At 41.4% G+C, this 18,589-nt stretch overlaps 3 protein-coding genes across 3 annotated transcripts; 2 read left to right on the plus strand and 1 right to left on the minus strand.

The window, feature by feature from the left end:
• Window positions 1-10,559: 10,559 nt before the first annotated feature.
• GCK72_006962 (uncharacterized protein) lies at window positions 10,560-14,083 on the plus strand (the record flags this gene model as incomplete). The annotated part of the gene is made up of 6 exons (XM_053725910.1): window positions 10,560-10,606; window positions 10,686-10,748; window positions 12,833-12,930; window positions 12,976-13,250; window positions 13,300-13,611; window positions 13,877-14,083. 6 exons carry the CDS (start codon window positions 10,560-10,562, stop codon window positions 14,081-14,083), a joined length of 1,002 nt encoding a protein of 333 aa, XP_053590104.1.
• Window positions 14,084-15,216: 1,133 nt separating this feature from the next.
• On the plus strand, window positions 15,217-18,563 carry GCK72_006963 (uncharacterized protein; the record flags this gene model as incomplete). Its single annotated transcript, XM_053725911.1, has 2 exons — window positions 15,217-15,469; window positions 17,944-18,563. 2 exons carry the CDS (start codon window positions 15,217-15,219, stop codon window positions 18,561-18,563), a joined length of 873 nt encoding a protein of 290 aa, XP_053590105.1.
• GCK72_006964 (uncharacterized protein) lies at window positions 16,161-16,406 on the minus strand (the record flags this gene model as incomplete). Its single annotated transcript, XM_053725912.1, has 1 exon — window positions 16,161-16,406. The coding sequence occupies one exon, from the start codon at window positions 16,404-16,406 to the stop codon at window positions 16,161-16,163; it is 246 nt and encodes an 81-aa protein (XP_053590106.1).
• Window positions 18,564-18,589: the final 26 nt, after the last annotated feature.

The raw sequence follows: 18,589 nt of genomic DNA on the forward strand, positions 1-18,589 counted from the left end.
AACTTTTAGAAAAAAGCCGGTGAAAATCGAGAAAATCGAAAAAATAGCAGTAAAATCGGTTTTTTAACCGGATTCTCCACCGGTGAAAACCGAAGGAAATCGGGTTTTTTTTTTGAAAACACAATCCAAGAAAATCGATTTTCACTGGCTTTTGTTTTTGAAAAACCGACAGAATTTAACCGGTGAAAAAAACTTCGATTTTATCGCCGTAGGATCCAGAAAATCGGAAAACGCCAAAGGCGCGCCAGACAACAAAGCCTTCGAGTTTCGTCTCGATTCATCTGGCGCACCTTCAACGCCTTTCAACGTTTTGAAAAACGCGTCAAAGATGCGCCAGACAACTCACTTTCAAGTGATGATTCTCAAAAAGCGTCTAACAAGCACCAGCAACAGTTTTGAGTTTGAAAACGCGTTAAATTATTTTTAAAAAAATTTGCAGTTCGGTGCCCTCGTACCACTGGAACCTCGTCTCGGAAAGAAACTTCTGGAGCCTCTGACAAACTTGATCAACTCAACATCAGCAATGTCTCTACTTTATGAGTGTATTAATACAGTGATAGCAGTGCTCATCAGCATCTCTGCCGGCGGAGATCACACTGCCTCTATTCAACTTTGCGTTCAGAAACTCGGTGTTCTCATTGAGGATTCTGACCAGAATCTGAAGTATTTGGGGTTGTTGGCAATGGGAAAGATTCTGAAAACCCATCCGAAAGCAGTTCAAGCACATAAAGATATTGTGTTGAGATGTCTGGATGATAAGGATGAAAGTATTCGGATAAGAAGTTTGGATTTGTTATATGGAATGGTTAGTAAGAAGAATATTGTGGAAATTGTCAAGAAATTGATGGAACACGTTGAAGCGGCGGAGGGAAGTCACTATAGGTAATAAAAAAGAAAATTTCAGAATTTCAGAATTCAATTGTTACATTTTCAGAGACGAGCTTCTCAGTCGGATTATTGGCATCTGCAGCTGGAGTAATTATCAATATATCACCAATTTCGAATGGTATATATCGGTTTTGGTTGAGTTGACGAAAGTGGAGGGAACGGAGCATGGAGCAAAGATTGCTGAGCAGGTAGGATATCCGGACAGACAGATGTACAGACAGATCAAGTACTGACAGTATAAGGACGATTCCAGCACTTTTCGGTGTTGTTGTCTCCGTTGAAATTCAAAAATTCGAATTTTCAATTAAAAAATGGCGAAATTCAGCGCTTTCCGCAACAGAAAACGCGCCTAAGGTGCGCCAGGCGATTTTCCGATTCTGAAATGTTTAGAGAAATGCGCCGAGCCTTGTTAGCAGAATGAAGGTCCGGATATTTGGCGCCTAAATTAAACATTTTTTGATTTTTTTTGAAAATTTTTGAATTTTTTTGCGAAACCTTTGACGCGTTTTGAACACTCGTAAACGCGTCAGAGGCGCACTAGACTTTTTCAATAAAAGGCGGATTCTGAGGCTGGCGTGCCTATGACTCGATTCTTTTGGCCTAAAAACGCGTCAAAGGCGCTCCAGACAAAAACGATTTTTGAAGCTGGCGTTTTTCTGACCGTTTCTCAACACCCAAAAACGCGTCAAAGGCGCACCATATTTATGATCAAATACTGACAGTATAAGAGTCATTCTAGCATTAATGGAACGCCAGCCCGTGACGCGATTCTTTTGGTCTAAAACGCGTCAAAGGCGCGCCAGACTTCACAAAACTAAAACGTTTCAAGTCTGGCGCGCCGTTGACGTGTTTTTGAAGAACACTAACAAGATTTCGCCCATACAGACATCCGGACACTCTTTCACACCGACAGATCCCTGATTCTTTCGTCCAATTCCATCCCCCTATTTCCAGATCCAAGACGTCACAGTCCGTGTCGAGTCGATTCGTCACTTCTCGGTTTCTCAAATGGCTCTTCTCGTCGAGAATGCTCATGTCCTTCTAGCCGGTTCCGCTCAACAAAGAAGCAATATGTGTGAAGTGCTCTTGGCGGCGGCGTGGATTTGTGGAGAGTATAGCCAGTGAGTAAAGGGAAAATGGGGAAAAAATGACGCTGAAAAATGAATTTTCAGACATGTCCGAAATCAACAGGGCGTTCTGGAATCAATGCTCAAAGCGAAGCCTTCCGTTATGCCAGGACACATTCTGTCTGTGTACGTACAGAATATTGGAAAGCTGTACTGCTCACTGATGTCACAAGCCGAGGAGGAAGACGATTGGGACACGATTGATAGTCTCGACAACTTGATGCTATCGAAACTTCCACAATTTGAGCTCTCCGAGCATCTGGAAGCTCAAGAAAGAGCTTGCAATCTCATGACAATCATCAGAATCATCGAGAGCCACCATCAACAACGTCAAAAGATGGGAGCGGAACTTCAGAAGCTCTACGATGGAGAGCTGAATCCGGTGGCCACAAAAGCGCAACGAAAAGTTCCAGTACCGGAAGGACTTGATCTCGACGCGTGGATTGGCGAGGAATGGGCGTCGAGTGGAGAATCTGAAGGAGAGGAGGAGTCGGATTTGGAGGAAATGTTTGGAGCACCGATTACCCGTCCGAAAATGGAAATTGGAGGAGGATATGAGGAGGAAGAGGAGACGGTTGAAGAGAAGGGAAAAGGGAATAAGAAGAAGACGAAAAAGAGTGGAGAAATGAGTAAAGAGGAGATGGAAGTGAGAAGGAAACAGAGAGAGCAGGAGATTGAGAATAATCCTTATTACGTTAAGGTTAGTGGGAGGGGGGGGGGACATCTGGATAGACAGATGGACAGATGAACAAAGAGATCCGACATCATTTAAAGCGAAAAAACTAATTTTTAACCAAAAAATGACGAAATTCAGCGCTTTCCGCAACAGAAAACGCGCCAAAATGACGCCTGACTTAAGAATTCTTCGATAATCGCGCCATAAGTGGGCCAGACAACAGTGGAACGCCAGCCTTCGAGTTGCATCTGGCGCACCTTCAACGCTTTTCAAAATTATTAAAAAAACGCGTCAAAGATGCGCCAGACGACTCACTTTCAAGTGATGAGTCTCAAAAAGCGTCTAACCCTCCCCAGCCACGGTTTTCAATTTAAAAACGCGGTAAAGGTGCGCCAGACGTGGGATTTTCCGATTCTGAAATGTCTAGAGAAACTTGCTAACATTTCGCCAGCCAGTATTCATTTTTTGAAATTAACCAAATGCGTCAACGGAACGCCAGATTTGCGCAACAGAAAGCGCGCCAAAGGTGCGCCAGACAACAAAACCAATGGAACGCCAGCCGTCGAGCTTCGTGTCGATGCATCTGGCGCACCTTCAACGTCTTTAAAATTTTTTGAAAAACGCGTCAAAGATGCGCCAGTCGACTAACTTTCAAGTGATGATTTTTAAAAAGCGTCCAACCCGCCCAGGCACAGTTTTGAATTCAAAAACGCGTCAAAGGTGCGCCAGATTTCCAATATTTTCCTGACGCATTCCATCATTTTAAGCAAAATAAAACTGCAATCCTACAAATTATTATTTCAGGGCTCAGCAACTGCTCCAAAACGTCCCACTCGCTTCGGCAACCCCATCGAACGAACTGAAGCCACCGAGAAAGAGAAAGAAATTCAGTCGCCACTCGAGATTCCAGGCGTCGTTGGCCTTCACAGATACATGGAACAACAGGACTCGACGTTGAGCTGGAAGAAGGCGAAGGAGGAAGATGCGGCGGTCGGAAAGAAGAAGAAAACGACGAAAAAAGAGAAGAAAAGTGGGAAAAAAGGAGGTAAAAAGAGGAGAACGACGAGTACGAGTAGTGAGGAAGAGGATCGAATTATTCATAAAGTCAATCGGAATGATGGAGAAATGCCCGAAGGTGCAAAGTCGACGGATGATGAAGATGAGAAGGTGAGAATGCCCAAAATTTGAAAAAATTCGAATTTTTCATTAAAAAATGGCGAGATTCGGCGCTTTCCGCAACAGAAAACGCGCAAAAGGTGCGCCAGACAATGCATCTGGCGCACCTTCAACGTCTTTCAAAATGTTTCGAAAAACGCGTCAAAGATGCGCCAGACAACTCACTTTGATGATTCTCAATAAGCGTCTAACACGCCCCAGACACGGTTTAGAGTTTAAAAACGCGTCAAAGGTGCGCCAGGCTTGCGATTTTCCGATGTTGAAATGTTTAGAGAAACGCGCTAACAGTGAGCCAGCTAGTGTTCAACGTTCATTTTTTGAAATTATTCAAAAGCGTCAACAGAACGCCAGATTTTCGCAACAGAAAACGCGACAAAGGTGCGCCAGACAACAAAGCCAACGGAACGCCAGCCTTCGAGTTTCGTCTCGATGCATCTGGCGCACCTTCAACGCCATTCAAAAGTTTTGAAAAACGCGTCAAAGGTGCGCCAAACGTGCGTTTTTTCGATTCTTAAATGTTCAGAGAAACGCGCTAACAATACGCCAGCTATGCTCATTTTTTGAAATTATCCAAATGCACCAACGGAACGCCAGATTTCCAATCTTTTCCAGAACGCCCCGACCGACGAATTCCGTGCGCTCGACATGGATCTTGACGCACCTCTCCGCCCAGATGAAGTCGTCAAAGCGCCACAAGCCTACACGCGAACCTACCCATCCCAACAGAAACCGGGTCCACTCGTCCCCCGACCACCAACAACTTTCGAGCCGAAACCAGTCATTGATGAAGTGATTCCGACGACGAAACCAGTAAAAGAGAAAAAGAAAAAGGCGGGAAAGAAGACAACAGGTGTTGCCAAATTGAAGAAGAAGACGCTTCCAGAGTCATCTGCTTCGAAGTCGAACTTGTTCAATATGGATGATTGGTTGGAGGGAAATGGGAATGTTCCAGTTGAAGAAACCACCAAAAACTCCAAAAATTCGCTAAGCGTCGAAAAACCAGCGAAAAAGAGCAAAAAATCCTCCAAAAAAGTGCGTGAAGCATACGAGGAGACTTCTGGAGTCTGCACGCCTTCTATCCCTCAGCAGTCTAGTCCAATCGATTCGGAGACTCCAGAATTCACTCGACTCGCTGCCAACAAGGCGATCTGTGTGGATTTCGTGGCGAGACCCAATTATGATCCGTTAGATCATGGGCGGCTTACAGTACACTTGAGAATAAAGAAGCTTCCCAGTGGAGAGAAGATTCAGAAGGTCGAACTGACGATGGTGGATACGATGAGTGCGAAAGTGTTGAGAGATTCAGAAGAGGCGATTTCGTTGGCTGATGAGTTGGATTCAGATGCCACAGAAGCGGCGTTTGACGTTCAAGTGACTGCGACGAATGTGTCGAGAATGATGAGAGGAACTGTCACCTACTTTTTGGTGGTGAGTTGAGAAATATAAGTAAAAAAATTTGAAAAAAAAATTTTTTTTTGAAATTTTTTCAAGTTTTCATCGAAAATTTGAACATTTTTGATAATTTCTCAGAATTTCTTCTAATAAGGTTTTACTGAAAACAGATGAACCTATCATTTTTGGATTCAGCTGGACAAGAGCTTTCAGAAAAGTACCCACACGTCTAGGTTTGGAGCAGTTTTGGTCTCACCACGAAAACTACAGTAACCCCCGTAAATCGTGTCGAGACCCAAATTTTGTCAAACCTTGGCTTGTGGGTACTTTTCTGAAAGCTCTCGACGCGCTGATTCTGAAAATAATAGTTTTGACGAGATTGCGACACAAAATGATAGTCAAAAATTTGACTTTTTCGCGAAAAAATTCATCAATTTTCAAAAAACTCGGAAAAATTTTGAATTTTTAATTTTGGCGCAAGTACCCGGGTCTTGACAAGTATGCTAAAACCCAGATATTTCACAATTTCGAGATCAATACTTTTCTTAAAAATACATTTCATAATTCGTTCTCATAGTTATGTGTCGATTTACGAGATGTTAGGGGTAGATTTACGAGAGGTTAGGTGTGAATTTACGGGAGGTTATGCGCCGATTTACGGGAGCTTAGGTGTCGATTTACAGGAGCAGAAATTTTCAAAAAATCTCGAAAAAATTTGAATTTTGAATTTTGGCGCCAAGTACCACAAATATCTTTCAGGATGATGAAGGCACCCGTGACGACAAACTGGATCTCCGTCTCCCTCTTCCATCTACAGTATTCGTGGTTCCTAACTCAACTATTCGAAAAGATGACTACTCATCACTTTTGGCATCAGATGAAGTCGATTTTGGAGCATCTCAAAGTGTGAAAACCGGCTCCGACGTGAAACTAAAAGCAGTGCTCACTCAAATTTCTCAAAAAGCTCATTTCAAAATAGTCGAGGAGACACCGAAGGCGGCGTCGTTATTCGGAAGAACTGTCGGAGGACAACCGATTTGTTTGTTGGTGAAAAAGACCGTAAGTTTGTGTGTCGGTGATTCCAGATGTCCTTAATCCATTTTTTTGCAGACAGACGGTGTCCAAATCGATGGAAAAGCTGGCGACGAGACACTCATTCAGTCGGTGATACAAGACGTCTCGGAAATTTGTGCGAGACTTTAAATTCTTTAAATTTGTAGTAAAAATAATGTTGTTTTGTATTTTCTGGTGCTGATTCTGATTCCCTCATTCCGTTTTCTTCAAATGTTCCAAATTTTTAATAATTGTGATTACTCACTTTCTTTTCCTGTTTTATAATGTATTTTTTTTCAGAATTTTATAATTTATTCTAATGGTCAACCCTACTTACGCCCACTTCCCCCCTGCTCACTTTTTGAAACTTACCCTTTTTTCGAAACTTTCTGTGTCAATACTGGTGAGAAGAATAAATTATTAGTTTTCATACGCTTCTGGACTTCAGAATCTGGAAATCTGATATTTCAGGATGGGGATTAGTTGCAAAAGTTCCCATGGGGAAAAAGTACAAAGGTTTTTTTCAATTTTTTTATTTGAATGTGACTGAACTTTTGATTCGTTGGCTGCGGTTTGCGGAATAGTTACCAACTCACACCACTATCCCTTCTGTTGCACACCTGGCGCAGGCGGATACGATAATGCTTTTTGCGCGAGCGGCCAAGGTTCGAGTCCGCTGACCAACAAACATTTTTTTTATTTTTCAAATTTTTCGATATATTTGTCCTCTAAGGATAAAAAGGTGTCTCCTTGTCCTTTTCTCTATTTTTAGTCCTCCGCATCTCTCCTCCTCTCACTCAATTCCAGGGCCATATCATCAAAAAATGGAAATTTTTTTCGTTTTCCCCATTTCTCTCTCTCTCATGCCCTCTAGGGCTTCTTATTTGTTTTTCAAAGCATTCCTACTAAATTTTCAACTAATATTCTGAAAAACTCCGCCCTCTTGGGAATTCTTTTTACTAATTAATTGCCGTTTTGCGTGTTGGATTTTTGGCCCATTTGGGGTGGCTCGCGTCATTTGGAGAAAGAAAAATGAAGTGAAAAACATATTTTTTCTTCTCGTCTTCAATGGTGGATATATCTATATAACTAATTGAATTTCTCCTCCCCTCATTTTTCTCTTTTTATTCTTTTGAATTGAGTGAGCATAAGATTATTATTCCTGGAGGGAAGTCTCTTAAGGGGAATCCTTTTTTCTTTTTCTTCTCATTTTTTCTTTCCTGAAAAACCGTGAAAATCCTGTAATCCTCTCATTTCTGATGTCTGCGGTGCTTTTATGGGTTCTTTGGCTCATCTGGAGGTGTGTGTTATGTGCGAAGATGGCTCTCATTCATGGCTGTCTGTCTGTGTGTCGGAGTGTCCGGATGTCCGTCTGGATTCTGGAAATCAGACTCGCTTTCAACTATAAACACGTTTCTGAGGACCACCTTGTCAGAAAGTATCTTTTCACAAATTTTCGTTCATTTTTCATGTATCGGTATGTACACAGGGTCATAGAAAGTCCATATGAAGCATCTGCGCTCCAAAAAAGTTTGCGTAAAATTGTCGCGAAAAAAGCGAAAAAAAATGGAAGAAAGGTGAGATTCATTCGAAAAACTTAACTCCCTATTGTTTGTCCACGTTATATGCTCAAAATTTGGCTGAGCGGCGACTCAACCTGCCAAGTCGTGTGCAAACGCGCTTCACTAGACTTCCGATTTCGTGGGAAAATAATTCGGATTCATATAGACTTATTACCACGACACGCTTCATACAACCGCGCTCTATCGCAACGATTGAAAATTGCGTGTTAAATTGAGAGACTCAGAGAAAAAGAGATTCCAGTGGTGCGCAGTTGTAAGACTGGAGTGTTATTTGTCTACAAAACAAGATTTTTTCCCATTCTCACGGCTTCCACTTACTAATTCAAATCTTTCAACTCTGGTTTCCCTGAAACCACAATTTTCGAAATTCATAACATCTTCTCTTCACACTTCTCTTGAAATCCCCCTCTCTCTTCTCCCCAGTTATAATAAATTCATCCTCTCCTCCTTTCCTCCTGAAAAATCTCACCACATTCTTCCACTAATCCTTTCTCGAACGACACCAACAAACTGCTTTTGGAATGGGGATGTTTTTCAGTTATTTTATAATCGTCGTGTTCTAAAATATAAGGAGACTAAGTGAAAATTCTTTCGCTCTGAAATTAATCATAATGGCGAATAGCACTATTCCAGTGGCATAACAATATGTATTGTAGCTTTCTTGTTATTATGATTCTTCGTTTGTTTTTGTGAGTTCGCTGCCAGTTTTTATATATTTTCCTCATTATGGGTAATGAGAATGACGTGATTTTAAAGAGTTGTGTTTATGATAAGCGTTTCTGATATTCACCTTGTTTTTCTCGAATACCAGGCCTAAAACTGAATACCGTAAAAACTGTAATAGAAGCGCCCCTTTATTAGAGGCGCACCCTAAAAGGCGGTTTGAATAATAGTGGCGCACCCTGTAATAGAGGCGCACCCTCTATAAGAGGCGCCCCTGTAATAGAGGCGCACTTTCAGAAGGAGGTTGAAAAATAGAGGCGCATGCGCCTATATTACAGTTTTTACGGTATATATTTGGAATCAGCGTTTTTCTCAACTTTCTAATGGTATAGGTCACGTCCCATAACTCCAAACTGACTCCATGACCTTTCCTAGTGAAACTAACTAAAGTTATTCATAGAATAAATAATAGTGTGACTATTGTATCTGTAAATCTACGACGCATCTCATAAACGTTGAACTGAATTGAATTAAAGTAGTTTTTTGAACACTCCCGACTTTTTGGGTGGAAAAACCAGGAAATGTGCTCTAAGTGTCAAAAACACACACACGCCTCATTTCATATTACTTTCAACTACGGGGAGTCCATTTCTGCAGTCAAAACCGGCTGAATGTCTCTGCGAGCCGAGTTGTGAGCTCTCAAACTTTTTACATGGAATTCCAAATCGGCAATTGTATACTCAAAGATGTTCTCATTTTTCCAACGAACAAGCACTGGTAAACCGCTGGGGAGCAGGGGTGTGCGGACAGGAAAATTTCGGAATTTCGGACACTAAAAAATGTCCGACTTTCAAAATTTCGGAATTTCGGAATCTCGGAATTGTCCGAATTTCAAATTTTCGGACTTTCGGAATGTCGGAATATTCCGATTTTCGGATTTTCGGACTTTCGGAATGTCGGAATATTCCGATTTTCGGACTTTCGGAATTTTTTTTCAACAGACTGTCCCATTTACCCATATCGAATGCTGAAAACCGTTTTTTTGTTTAAAAAAAACACTGCGAAAAGACGAAAATTTAAAAAAAAAACCGCATGAAAACTGCAGAAAAAATTTGTTCGAGACCCGTCATGAAAAGTGCGCATGCGCCTTTAATACAGTACTTTCTCTTCCATTCCGAATTTTTTTCGGAACGTTCCGATCGGAATTCCATTCCGAAATTTTTTTTTCGGAATATTCCGATCGGAATTTCGTTCCGAATTTTTTTTTTCGGAATATTCCGATCGGAATTCCGTTCCGAAAATGAGCCGATTTTCGGAATTTTTCGGAATTCCGAATTCCGTTCCGCACACCCCTGCTGGGGAGCACATATGGAACCGTGCGGTGGCGTATACTTTTTGCGGATTTGGAATTCTATGTGAAAAATATTAACCATATGAAAACTTAGAGAGCTCATAACATGGCTCGGAGAGACATTTAGCAGGTTTTGACTGCAGAAATGGACTCTCCGTAGTCGAAAGTACATATGACCAAGTGCCTGAATCCCGCCACCAGAAGTTTGATTATTTATCATCATTTTCCAAAACCACCAAGGAAGAAAACTATACTTCTATCCCCCTTGATCCCAATCACCAGACTATTTTCGTTATTTTCATATTTTCCTCCTCCAAACACCCCTCTTCAAAATAAATCCTCTTACAAATATTTTTTCCTCTATTCTCACGTCATGAGTAGTAGTCTTATCACTCGTTGCTTCCTTTTCCCATTTCAATTACTCTTATTCACATTCCCTTATTCCCCATTCATTCATTCAATCTGTCCCGCAACAAAAGGACGAGATACTCTTTTCCTCTCCAATTAGTCTTATTTTCAGATCTCGAATCTCTTTTCTCGTTTTCTCTTTTTCGTCGTCTCCATTTCCCCCCCCCCCCCCCCTTCTTATAAGAAGCTGAGGTGACGAAAGTGAAGAAAGTGGGCGGAGCCAAAGGCATCAGACAGCAAAGATGTGGGGAGTGATCAGAATGCGCACTTTTCGCAGGTCTACCAGAAAGTTTGTTACTTTTTACTTTGTAAAATTTGTTGATAAATTTGGTAAAATTTTCGAAATTGCATATAGTGAACTTTTTCAGCGCTGCACCAAGAATGAAACGCCCAAAGCCAAGAGCATCGGAGAAGCAAAGGACTTTGGAGAGGTGAGTCATTGGATTTTGGGGAAGTTGAGGTCTGGGTTCCCTGTAGATTAAATATTAACACTGCACGCATCTTACAACCGCGCTCTACCGAAACCGAAGAAAATTGTGTGCGAAATTGAGAATGGCATTTCGGAGGAGCGCAGTTGTAAGAACTGTGCTGAGCCAACAGTAAGTTGGTTTTTTGAAAGCTATCTAGAGCATCAACAGAACGTATTTTCCATGGTGACAACTTGTTTATCAGAATCTCAAATCATACCAAAACAAGAATATTGCGTGTGATTTCTAACTTTTTGTACTTTCCTCTTTTTCCTGAGATTTGTTCACACGCTCGCTCATGTGTTTTGACTTTGATTGAAAAACTAGGGTGTGGGAACACTTGATTATGTTTTGTAGTTCTAAAGCTTCAGACATGATATGTTTTAGTTAAGGAACTATGAACGAATAAAAATCTCCGGAGACCCGAGAAAACTTGAAACGTGCTAAAATTTGAGACTATTTTACGACGTCCATTCAGTCCAATTTTAGTTTATTATGTTGGACTAACCTAGACCTTCATTTTTGTAGTTGACAGCTTTCAGCTTGATATTTATAGAATATTTCTTCAGTTGAAAGCATATTAATATCTTTAAAGACAGCCGAGATTGGATGCTCCAAACTCTTGCTAGCGGGTGCGCCTTTATTACAGGTTTTACGGTATGCTGAGGGTGATATGACCCGACACCCGATATCAAGTAATGATTTGTTTTAGCAAAGACTCCTTTTCGAAAACACTCTCCGTAACTCTGAAAACCTATTAACCATGACAATGAGACATGAAAATTACCCGTCTCCTCTCTCCTCGACTACCCGTTCTAAATCTGTCATGTCACTCTTCTTTGACACATGTTCCCTTTTCCCTAAACTCAAAGTAAACTACCTTTTCCTCTTCCCCATTTTCAAAAAGAAACTAGGGGATTTTGTGTGTCAACGCGCACAAAATTTTAATTAAAGTGAAAAGCTTGAGCTCTTTCTCGGAGAAAGAGCACATGCCGAGCCCTATTATGTCCTCCACCTCCTGATGACCGGTTAATCCTGAAGAGAAATGAAAGAAGAGAGCATGGAAAATAGCATTGGAAATATGGATCAAGAAAGAAAAAAGTTGGAGATTAAAGGGCCATTTAAAGGGGGAAGGCTACTGGATCATTATTATTTTCCGTTTCTCATTCTCATCACGTGAGGCATTTTAGCAATTCTTTTCTGTGAAGTTATTTCTTGATGCCTGGGCTAGTCTAGAAATGTTCTACGTTGAGTCATCTGCGAACAACGTGAAGACTGATGCTAGAAGTCTTCCAGTGGATAGGGAGGATGCCGTTTTGAATTGGTAAATCGTAAAGATTTTGGATTTTTTAAACTATTTGCTCGGCACCGTTCTTACAATCGCGCCCCACCGAAATGCCCTTGAAAATGTCTCTTTTTTTCTGAGTCTCTCAATTTCGCAAATTATTTCCTGCGGTTTCGGTAGAGCGGGATTGTGAAAAACGTGCCATGCTTATAGCGAGAGCATGGACACTTTTGACCGAAATTTGGAACGTTGTCAGTTTTTCACCGATTTTTGTGATTTTTATATCAAAATGTGTGGATTTTTGTGAAATTCACAGTTTTTTTTGGTCATTTTGCGCTAAAATTTGGTGAAATATGTTCGAAAATGACCCAAATAGCGAAGAATAAGAAAATTTTGATTAATATTTGGACCGTAGTCACTTTAGGACCGATATTTGTGATTTTCAGCTTTAAATTATCGAAATTTCACGTAACACACTCTGATCATGTTGAGCCAAAAATTTTGAAAAACCGTCAAAAATGACCCAAAAAGCGAAAGATAGGAACTTGCGTAGATTTGGATTAGAAAAAACTTTCTGCTATTAGCACGACACAGTTGTTGCAACTGCGCTCCACCGAAATGCCCTTGAAAAATGTCTCTTTTTCTTTGAGTCTCTCAATTTCGCACACAATTTTCTTCGGTTTCGGTGGAGCGAGTTTGTAAGAAACGTGCCTTGCTAATTTTTGCTAGACACTCTAGAATTTTACGGACTTCTCTTTTCCAGGCACTTCGGGTCGCGTCAACCATCCAAGAACAAGTTCATCAACGCTCTCTATTGGGGAATCCGACGCTGCCAATTCTGGCTCTGCTTCTACGACGATGGTAAAAGACATCTGGAAAACAACCACCCTAATTCCCTTATTTCAGAAGTCGAAATCGATGTGGAGGACCTCCTCCAAAACCCTTTCAACACGCAACCTCCTGGACTCGACCAGCTAGTTCAGCTCACTGGTTTCAACCGGAAATGGATCATGTTCATGTACCGGAACTTCAAGCAGAAGTGCTCGAACGGACGAATGACAGAGTCTCAGTGGAGAATTGTGTTCAGAAGTCTCTTCCCACAAGCCAATGATTCCACGTTCGTCGATCGTCTCTACTCGGCGATCGTCAAGAATAAGCAGCACCAGCAGATCACTTTCGAGGTACATAATCCAAATTTTTCGATAGCAGAAATAATCTTTTGTATTGCAGGACCTAATCCTCTGTCTCTGGGAGCTCACTGACGATCGCAAGTCTTCCGAAATGAGCAACTCTCATATCAACTCTTCAGCGAGAGCTCAATTCGCATTCCATCTGATGGATGTTGAGGGAAAAGGACGTGTTGATGAATCCGGATTCTACAAGTATACACGATGTGTGTTTGCATTGACCGCTTCTCACCAAGTGATTGATGCTGCGGCGATCGGCTTGCCAGCTGGAAGTATCTATAGGTCGAAATCAGCAGACGATGACTTGAAGCCACTTTCTCCATTGATCGCTAGATTTTCGTCGAAGAGATTCAAGGTAATGATTTGATTATTTTTATCAAATTATATGCCATCTTGTTCCTCATGATCTCAGCTTTCCAAAAAACTAAAAATAATTGAAATCGGACCGCTCTACGCGTAGTTACGAGGGGTTGCGAGAGAGCGAGAGAGCGCAGACGACGAAACACTCTCGTCGTCTGCGCACTCTCCCGGCGTCGCAGCTTTAAACGCTCGTAAAATGGATCAAATTGATCCGTTCGGCATGATTTTTGTGGGATGCTAATAAGTTGTTTTCTTTTCAGGAACTCGACGAAGACCGTGATGGCTTCATCACTGTCCGTGATATTGAACGTGAAATCGAACTTCAGCATAATGAATCAATCTGTCTCAAATCTTTGAAAGAATTTACTTCTGAAATTCTGGATAACGATGACGATGATGAGGAGGAGGACCAGGACACAAATCCGCTTCTCTCACCGAGCACGAGCGGTTCTAAGAAGGATTTGTGAGATTTGATTCTGATAAATAACTACAATTTCATATTTATTTTTGCTATATCTCAGATACAACAATTCTCGATCTCTTATGTATTTTGTTCAGTATCCTCATATCAATGAAGTATTTTATTTGTGTAGCTTGTTATTCTTTTTCTTTTGGTTGGAGGGGAGGGAGAGATGAAGATAAGAAAAGGGAGATGGTGGTCGCAACTTGTTATCATTAGGAGAGATCTGGAAAAGGAAAATTAATGTGACATTAAGAAAAGAGATGGACGGTTAGATGGAACGTATGGTGGACATCTGGATGTGGGGAGAAACAGACACACAGACATTCAGGAATTTAGTGATTCATCGTTTTGAACATATTTGTCAAGGCCTGGGTGCTCGGTGCCAAATTTCAAAATTCAATTTTTTTTTCGAATTTTTTGAAATTTTTAAAATGTCGACTATCATACAGAATTAGAAGAAATTCTAAAAAATCATGATAAATGCTCACATTTTCGATGAAAAATTGCCCGGGTAGGCCTTTTTTTAAAAAAATTTTAAATCAGTTTTTCATCGAAAATGTGAACATTTTTGATGATTTTTCAGAATTTCATCTAAACTGAATGATAGTCAAAATTTTGACTTTTTCGCAAAAAAGTTCGAAAAATTTCAGAAAATTCGAAAAAGTTTGAATTTTGAATTTTGGCGCCAACAATTAAAACGTTAATTTTGAATTTTGGCGCCAATTGAGAGGTTAGGTGTCGATTTACGAGAGATAGGGATGGATTTACGGGAGCTTAGGTGTCGATTTACGGGAGTTCAGAGTGGATTTACAGCAGAAAAACTAAAACTTCCGTAAAACCACCCCTAGCTCCCGTAAATTCACATCTTAGCTCTCGTAAACCGACACATACTTTTCCCATTTCAGCCAATTCCAGCCAATATCTTCATCCACTTGTCTCAAATTGAGGTCACACTTGTTCTCCTTCTCCCCCGTCCCCTTTTCCTCATTTTGATATATGACATATCCAAAACATTGAATAGAATAAGAAGAGAAACAACTAAAACAAGTTCCATATAACAAGTACACCTCTTCCTCTCCCATCAGATATATAAAAAGAGGAATCTGAATCCATTTCAGAATCTTCATTCTTCTAGAAATGGGCTGGCTAACTGACTTCGTTGGGTACTCCTCTATTCTCACTTCTGTACTTGTTATCACCTGTACACTGGCATACATTCCTTATATGCTGAATAGAATGGACGCAATTACGGAGGCTCTGAAAGTGCATAATGATGAATTCTTGGTACTGGAAGCAGAAGCCAGAAGTCAATTAGGAGAGCTTCGAAGCGATTATCCAAGAATCCGAAGAGCCACGTCAAACAACAGAAAGAGACAAGCTGGAGAATGTCGTAAGTTTTTTTTACAAACATTGTTACCGATACGCGGCGACCACTATTTGAGACATATGTATAGTGTAACAAGGGGCATACGCTTTCGGCCTGCTTACACAGGTAGACCGCAAAGTCCCAAAAACGGACCAGCGCCGGTTCACCGGCGAACATTCTGTGGCTGACCGACGGGCCGTCAACGGTCCGTCGAACATCCGTAGACGGCCCGTTTTCTTGCTTTTTGAGCCGCTGACGGACCGCTTTTCATCCGTTTTCAAACCATTCTGGTCCCTTCCCGCTCCCCATTAGGCTTGTTCAAAATGGCTTTTGGCGAACAGTACTCGTTATTATAAATACTTATTTATTAACAAAACAAAATTAATAGCAAAAAAATTTTGACACATAAAAAAATAATACTAAAAAGGAACATCATAACTAGGTGACTAATGATTTAGAAAATTCGCCTTTTCGCCCGCTACTCGTCGATTTTCCCCATCAAACAGGCGAGTCGAGTCGTGTGTGACTGTCTTCACTTCTTCCTCTTGTGACTTCTTTCGATGTCCAATCTTCGTTGAGTTCACTCAGCTTGTAGTCGAATCAAATCAGCCTGAAAGATAATAAGCTACAACACAATTCATAGTTATTGGATAACTTACTTATCACTCAAAAGTTGCTTCTTGGTACTCGGCACTGTTCACTTTGTCCTGAACGTTCATTCTCCAAAAGCCAGAAGTTCGTGATGATCGAATTGGGAAGACGTCATTTGACAACATGGTTGGCATGATGAGAACATTGATGGCGGGGTATCGAACAGAGAACCAGTGAATGGTTGAAATCCCTGAATCGACGAAGTAGCCGTTTGACCGAGAAGGCGCTCTTGATGATGATGATTCTTCGAGTGTTCTCCACGATGATGGGGTTGTTGTTGTTGCTGTATTGCTCCTCCTTCCGTTTCCATTGATGTTATTGCCTAGTGGTGGTCATCGCCATTCGACAATAGTGTATCCAAGTCTCAAACTTGGGTCATTAAACCACGTGGACCTTGACCGTTTGATCTCTGAAAAATACTATTTTCCACAACTTGAAAAAGCGCGAATATCATACTTTTGGTTTCCCACTGAAGACTTCTTCTTCTTATCGATAACTAGCTCTTCCGCTTGTCGATTTGGACACAAACTTCGGGCTTCCAGTGACATTCGCTGAAAATATTCACATTACTACTTAGATTACGCTATTATCTGATACAAACCTTACGAATCCATTGAAATTCCTTGTTTTTGCTTCCAGTAGGGGCGCGCCGGCGAAAATATTCTCGATTAGCCTGAAAATAGACCATTTCATCGAAATTAGTAATAAATAACGAGTGAAAACGTTTTTGACAGATACATAAACCTGTTTTACTGAAAAGAATGCAAGAAAAACAGAAGAAATACCATAAAAATTGAAGGAAAATGAACGAAATAAAATTTTGACGCGGAAAAAATTCAGTGTCGATTTACGACAAACAGGGCGCGCTGCCGTAATTTCGGAGTGTCGTTGCAAGCTTCAGCTTCAACGAGTCGACTAGAAAAATGCGAATACTCGGAAATTTCAGTGAAAAATGATAGTTTTTTGAGAAAAACACATAAAATGATGAAGCCTGATAATTTCTGAAACGAATTCTTGAAAAAAACCAAAACTGTCTGAACAAAAGTAGGAAGTGATCAGATAGCGAATCTACAGTAATACTTGTGAGATTGTGAATAGAAGATACACTAATGTATCCTTCTGGTTCGGTTTTGTGAGTTAACAGATTCTTGAATATGAAAAGCTGAATGTTGTACAAGGTCAGTAAACCAACTATAGACATTCCTCTCGCTCTATAGCTGTTAGTTGCACCACTAGCAGCATTATTTCTTTACATGATTTCACTTAGTTTCAAAAATCAAGCATAAAGACTTCTATATAGTCACTGGAATACTAAAACTACTTTTGTATAGATTTCAGTGTTTTTCTACACCAAATACTTTCTCAGCCTGTTTGAATACTTTGAAACGCCAATAAGTCGCTATTAGTCCGTTTTTCGGCCGCCATTAGTGCGTTTTTCGGCCGCCATTAGCCCGTTGTTCGTCCATTTGCTTCATAACATGTCGAAAACAAGAAAATAATAGCCTCAAACTACTTCTACAGACTCTAAATGCCATATCAATGATTTTGAAGCAGTATTTCAACAATCCATTTTTTTACTGGTTTTTAGCAGTGATTTGGCGGGCCGGTAACGGGCCGTCGTTGGCCCGTTTGCGGCCGTTTAGCCGCCGTTCGTTCGCCACTCGCACGTTTGCGGCCGCTCAGCCGTCGGTCGTCCGTTTTTGGGACTTTGCGGTCTACCTGTGTAGTATAGTGGTTAGTACTCCACGTTGTGGCCGTGGCGACGCTGGTTCGATTCCAGCAGCAGGCAACTCTTTTTTAGTTTTTTGGTTTTTTTTTTCAAAATAAACATTTGTTTACGATTTCAGAATGTGGCGGTGAGAACGTGTGTCCTGGAGGACCAAAAGGACAACCCGGACGTAACGGAGAAGATGGAAACCCTGGACAGCCTGGATCTCCAGGAGAACCCGGATCCAACGGAATCACTCCACCATCTGAATACGCAAATGAGAAGTCGTGCCGTCAATGCCCACCAGGACCACGCGGACAACCAGGATACGGTGGACCACCAGGACCACCAGGACTTCCAGGACAACCGGGACACAATGGAAACTCGGGAAGACCAGGAAACAATGGGCCGATGGGACAACAAGGAGAGTCAGGAAGAGAAGGACAACCAGGAAAAGCTGGAGGACCAGGAAGCCCGGGAAGAGATGGAATCCGAGGATCCAAGGGATCAACTGGGGATAAGGGACCAAACGGACCACCCGGACAGAATGGGCCGCCAGGATGGGCTGGACGTGATGGAAATGTTGGACCACAAGGAATTCCAGGACCACGCGGAGAGCCAGGAGGCCCCGGAACCGATGGATTCCCAGGATTCTCTGGAAACCCTGGACCTGATGGACAACCAGGAACTGACTCCGGATACTGTAAATGCCCATCTCGTGGAGCATTGGCTAGAGCTGCGTCAAGCAAGCGGAACTAATCATGAAAATAAAGATATTTTAATTT

Source organism: Caenorhabditis remanei, chromosome II (assembly GCF_010183535.1).
Source record: "Caenorhabditis remanei strain PX506 chromosome II, whole genome shotgun sequence".
In the NCBI taxonomy this organism is placed as follows: Eukaryota; Metazoa; Nematoda; class Chromadorea; order Rhabditida; family Rhabditidae; genus Caenorhabditis; species Caenorhabditis remanei.